Source organism: Cyprinodon variegatus, unplaced genomic scaffold, assembly GCF_000732505.1.
Source record: "Cyprinodon variegatus isolate N-32 unplaced genomic scaffold, C_variegatus-1.0 Scaffold299, whole genome shotgun sequence".
NCBI classification, from domain to species: domain Eukaryota; kingdom Metazoa; phylum Chordata; class Actinopteri; order Cyprinodontiformes; family Cyprinodontidae; genus Cyprinodon; species Cyprinodon variegatus.
Window position 1 is genome coordinate 765,507 of NW_015150752.1, and position 5,164 is coordinate 770,670.

Here is a 5,164-nt window from a genome sequence, read left to right on the forward strand (position 1 = left end):
AAAAAAAACATTCTTTATCTTTATTTTATAAATAATCAGTTTCATTTCCCCCCCCTTCAGGGCTTTCAACCTTATCTTTTGTTTATCACCGCTGTCAGACAGACAATCTGCTCATTAATGGACGCAACCAAACCAGTTTGTGTGACTAACATTAGATCACTGTAGATCACGCCCACTTATTGCCCACTTCCTGTAGATCAGGCCCTCTGGTCACCAGGACCATGACTCGGAGCTTCTCGCCTCCTTGACTTAGCGAGGAAAAGCTAATTCTGATTGACGGTTCTGGTTCCAGGCCTCTGGATGAGTCTATTAAACCTGTTGGACCTGATGGTTGATGTGGTCAGCAGGATATGGGGCTCTATGATCTGCCCAGAGCAGCCGGCAGCCTCTGTCACCATGCAGCTCCAACACGTGCTTGTGCAATGGAAGCCGTGTGCAGACAGAGAGCAGCGCAGATGTAAAGTGATTATGAGGAGTTCAGACCCCAGTGAGTCACTGCTGTAGATTAGGTTGATAAGTCAGGAGCTCCTGAAAGTGGCTCAGACAGATTAAGGCGCGGTCGCTCTGCATAAATATGTCTTAGTCCAACAGGTAAAAACATTTTACTTTCATGCCCAGATCCTCCTGCTTCACCTGCAGGTGAGACTGTCAGCTGTACCAGTTTTCCGCCACCGGGAGCAGTACAGTAAACCCAGCCAGTGTGTGGTTATCCAGCTAGGAACCTGCCGGTGGTCTCAGGAACTAACTGCAGTTGCTCAGGCCTGCTGTAGTTCTCCTCTCAGTGTTTAACGGGGAACCTTTATGGTGTCCAGCTAAGCTTCTGACGGGATTAAAGCTCTATAGAGCTTTTTCTTTATGATTCAACACAACTTCTCCTAGTTTAAAATCACACTTCCTCCCAAACGGCTCAGTGTCCCTAAAACCAATGAACCAATAAACAAAAGGAAGCGTGATACGACTCTAGTGATCCTCTGAAGCCTCACAGAGGACAACAGCTTGGGTTCAGGCAGATGGAGACAAACAAACATGATGTGGACCTTTGCAGTGAGTCAGTTGCCCTGCAGCGGCTCACGTTCCTCCCAGACAGATTATCAAAGGTATTAGTTCAGATCCAAAGAGGTGAAAGGGCGCCTGAGGCGCTGCACAAACAGAATGGAAAACCTGAATGCCCGCCTGCTGCTGCTGCTCACATTAGACAGACTGAAGCCAAAGAACCAAATGATTAAAGTTCCTACAGAACAAACCGACCGATCAAAGACCGACAGTAAAGCCGCCGCTGGACGATCCGTAACCAAACACTGAACTCTAGTCCACAGAACTAGGGAAACCCGGTCCTACCGGATTCAACATCCAGGGAGTACTTGTCGATGGCCAGGTTCATGGTGTGGTAGGCTGTGTTAGCAAAGTCCTCCAGGATCAGGTAGATGATGTTGGTCACCTCTTGGGGAACTGGTTTACCAAAACGCATCCTGCTGTTTACCACAATGCTGCCGTTTCTGAAGTTGAGGATCTCCAGGTTTTGGAAGTTGTTCAGATTGGACTGGAGGTATGGAACAAGCTGTTTGGTGAAGAAAACAACAAGTTATTAAATGAAAATGTTCACTGGAAACTTCTTCTCTAACTTCTCACCAGTTGAAGGAACCGTTGCTCTAGAGTTTTATACTCAGATGAGCTTTTGTTGAAGAGGTCCATGGAGAAGGCCATGTTGGTCACCCTCAGGCTGAAGAAGACTGTCAGAGCTCTGCCGGGTCTGGCAGGTAGAAGGTCTGAGCCATGAGCTTCACTGGAGAAGCCACTGCTTTCCCCATCCGCCTCCCCAGTGCCGTACTGGAACACATCGATGCTGACATCAATGCTGGGCAGGTGTTGGAAAGGCTGGAGGTCCACCATAGAAGAAGTCTCATTGATTTTGGGCTGAGATGGAAGGACGGCGCCTACTTCTTCTCTGGAAGGTTCTACTGCCTCTCGAGAATATTCCTCTTCCTCCTGTAAAGATGTTGCTTCTCCAGAAGGTTCCGTCTCCCTAGAAAGTTCTGGTTTTCCCTCAGATGGTTCTTCCAGCCCTACTGGAGGATCAGTTCCTCTATGTGAAGATTCCTCCACTTTCTCCCCCTTCTGAGCTGCATCTCCTTGTTCCGCAGGCTCTACTTCTCCTCCAGAAGGTCCAACATCTCCTCTGGAAGGTTCTGTGTTTCTTCCTGAAGTTGTTTCTCCAAAATGTCCCAATTCTATTTCTGAAGGCAATATTTTTACTTCTGGAGGACCAAGTTCTCCTAAAGATTCTTCTTCTTCGCTCCCAAATCCTTCCATGGTTCCTGGTGAGGGTTTGACCTCAGCTCCCAGCGTCACCTCTTTAGGTCCAGAGGTGTCTCCTTCCGTTCCTGGAGTAGACTCTTCCACAGACGAAGGCGTCTCTTCAACGTCTCTTTGGTTAGATTCATCTTCATGGTTTTCTCTCCGTCTTAAAGAGTCTAGATCCTCCTGAGGTCGTTTTTCTCCATTAGAAGTTTCAGCTTTTTCTCTCAATGTTTCAGTTTTCATTTCTGAGGATTCTTTCTTGGATTCATTCGGTTTGATGTGAACTTCTAGAGCGTGAGCCTCCTCCAGAGGTCCAGCTTTGTCTGTCAGAGGTTCTGTTTCAGCTTGTAACCCTCCAGAAGATTCTATTTCCTGATCCAAAGGTTTTACTAATTCTCCAATAGGTTCAGTTTTCTCTGCTTCCTCCCAGGTAGGTTCTGCTTTAGCAGCCAGAACGTCTTCTAGGGTTGTTCCCGGGTGTAGGTCTGGAGATGAAGGCCCCCCCCCAGAATCAGCTGCAGCTGTTGTTTTAATAAGCACACCCACTAATGTTGACTCTTCAGTGACCTCCTCCTGGTTTGGAAGCTGGTGGGGAAACAGATCTTCATCTTCTGGTACTGAATCAGACACTCGAGTGAAAGGAGACTCCCTCTCAGGTGAGATTACGCTGCTGGGCTTTGAGGCTGCAGCTGAACTTGGGATTAGGGTTGCTGAGGTTGCTGTGACGACGATGACTTCATCCACAACCAGGTCCTGGTCTAGGGTTTGGGTTGAAGGGACTTCAGGTTTTAGGTGAGCAGAGTCTAAACTCTGCTCACCTAAAATCTCCATCCCCTTTGGGTCCGATGCTTCAACCAGGACTTCCAGCTCTGCTGGTTTAGGAGTGACTTCCCTGACTGCTACTACTTGCTCTTCAACAGACGGTGCAGCTGCAGTTTGGCTCTCTGCTAAATCACCTTCAGTCTTCATGTCTGGAGTGACCTGGGTTTGTTCCAGGTCAACCATAAAATCCACCAAAGTCTCTGACTCTCTGTGGGTTTGCTCCACCTTTGCAGTGGACTGTGGATGCTGGATGGTAGAACCTGCAGGTTCAGGAGAAGCAGTGATGATTACTGAGAAGGTCTGTGGCTCCAGCAGAGAGGAATCCCCATGGAGACCAGATGCTTCCACTGTTTGCCCAGAAAGCTCTGCTGTCATGGTTTCCTGAGTTAAGGCTAAAGGAACCGGAGCTGTGGTCCAGCCCTGCGTCACCACAGCTTCCTTCAGAGAAGGTTTCTCTGTGGGTTTATTCAAAGCAGATTCTTCAGAGGTGGTCGACGCTAAAACAGCAGTTTCATGCGTTAGAAACAAATCAGCAGCTTCCGTGTTTGCTGGTTCCACAGCAGGTAAGTCATCGTCTGGATCCAGTTCCAAGTCTGGTGGCGGTAAAACTTCATGACTTCTTTCATAAGTGACATCGGACGCTGATGAAGCCTCCAAAGCCCAGAGGTAAGAATCCTGAGCGTCTCCTGAGAATCCAGACCCAGAGCCGTGATCCAATGTGGGCGATTCAGCTAAAGGTGGCCTGCTGACTGCAGGGGGACCTTCTGGAGCAACCGTCTGGTCTTCCAGCTGCTGGTCATCTGCAGCGTGGGGGGTGGTGGTGAGGAGGAATCCTTCATCTTCAATGTTTCCAGTATCTGTAAAGCAGACAAACATGGAATCCATCAACTTCATATTCAGGCCTCTATGAGCTGTAAAGACCTGAATTTGATCTACGCAAAACATGGCGGCTCTGCCCCTTTTCTAGATCTATAGATCTAGACATGCTGTTCCCACCTTCTACAGACTCACTGAATTTAGTCACTGGCTCCAGGTGGACTGTCTTCTCCTGGACTCCGGCGGTCTGTAGAGGGGTGGTGCTTTCATCCAATAAGAAGACGTCATTTTCACTGAGCAGCGCAGGCTGTGGACCTTTCCACTGGTCCAAGGCATCCAACAAGAAGTCTTCCTTTTTCAGGAAAACTTCACTGGACTCTGCCTCATGGGTGGGAGCATCGGGAGGCTTCTCTGCAGCCAGGATGTTATCCTGAAAAGATTCAGCTTCTGTAACCTGAGTTCATCGTCACCATAGTTCAATATGTTCTACTCACCATGTTCTCATAGGAATCCGCTGGTTTGCTGGTAGGTTTCTCAGCCGGCGCCACGTTCCCTGCTTCAGAGACACAATCATTTCGCATTGAGGAAAGAAGCAAAGACAAAGCTGTGAAATATTGACCAAAGAGCCACAGCACCATTTCCCAGGAAGTCCAAGCTGCTGTTGGTTAGGAAGTTGTCTTTGTGCAGCGCCTCTGTGATGAAGTTACGGAAATCTGTGATGGTGTAGATGACGGTGGGCTGCTCCGCAGCTCCCACATAGTTCCTCTCCACCAGGTTGTTCTGCAGCGTGATGAAGTCTCGCGTGTCGCTTGAGATCCCGTCACTGTCCAGTTCCACCTCCAAAATAACAGCATAGTGCACCTGGACCACCAGACCTCTGAGGGGAGGCGAGGACACAAAGCATCCAACCAATCAGAACTTAGGAAGACAAAATGCTTCATGTGGAATTAAAGTTAGGAGAAAGCTGGACGTGCATCAATCAGCATGTCTGGACGTGCAGACAGGAAAGCAACTAGTTAGCTGGTTAGTCAGTCCTACCTTACATTACAAACTTTGCTTCCTCACTCACCAGTGCATACATGGAACTGCCCCGGCTTACCTCAAGGAACTCCTCACACCGCCTCCAGAACCCTCCGCTCCACCACCTCCACCCACCGACTGCACCAGCCAAGAGTCAAGCTCTCCACAACTCTGGAATGGCCTCCCAGAGTCCCTTAGGGTCCCACAG

General features: G+C 49.0%; 1 protein-coding gene across 1 annotated transcript in view; it reads right to left on the reverse strand.

Annotated features, from left to right (window-relative positions):
* Positions 1-5,164, reverse strand: part of LOC107090542 — a 32,165-nt gene that overhangs the window by 6,526 nt on the left and 20,475 nt on the right. Inside the window, exons 10-15 of the mRNA XM_015383970.1 lie at positions 5,036-5,149; positions 4,572-4,813; positions 4,431-4,492; positions 4,132-4,366; positions 1,630-3,977; positions 1,339-1,558 (exon numbers count right to left, since the gene is read on the reverse strand). Of these exons, the coding sequence (XP_015239456.1) occupies positions 1,339-1,558; positions 1,630-3,977; positions 4,132-4,366; positions 4,431-4,492; positions 4,572-4,813; positions 5,036-5,149 (3,221 nt within the window). The remainder of the gene's footprint in view (positions 1-1,338; positions 1,559-1,629; positions 3,978-4,131; positions 4,367-4,430; positions 4,493-4,571; positions 4,814-5,035; positions 5,150-5,164) is intronic.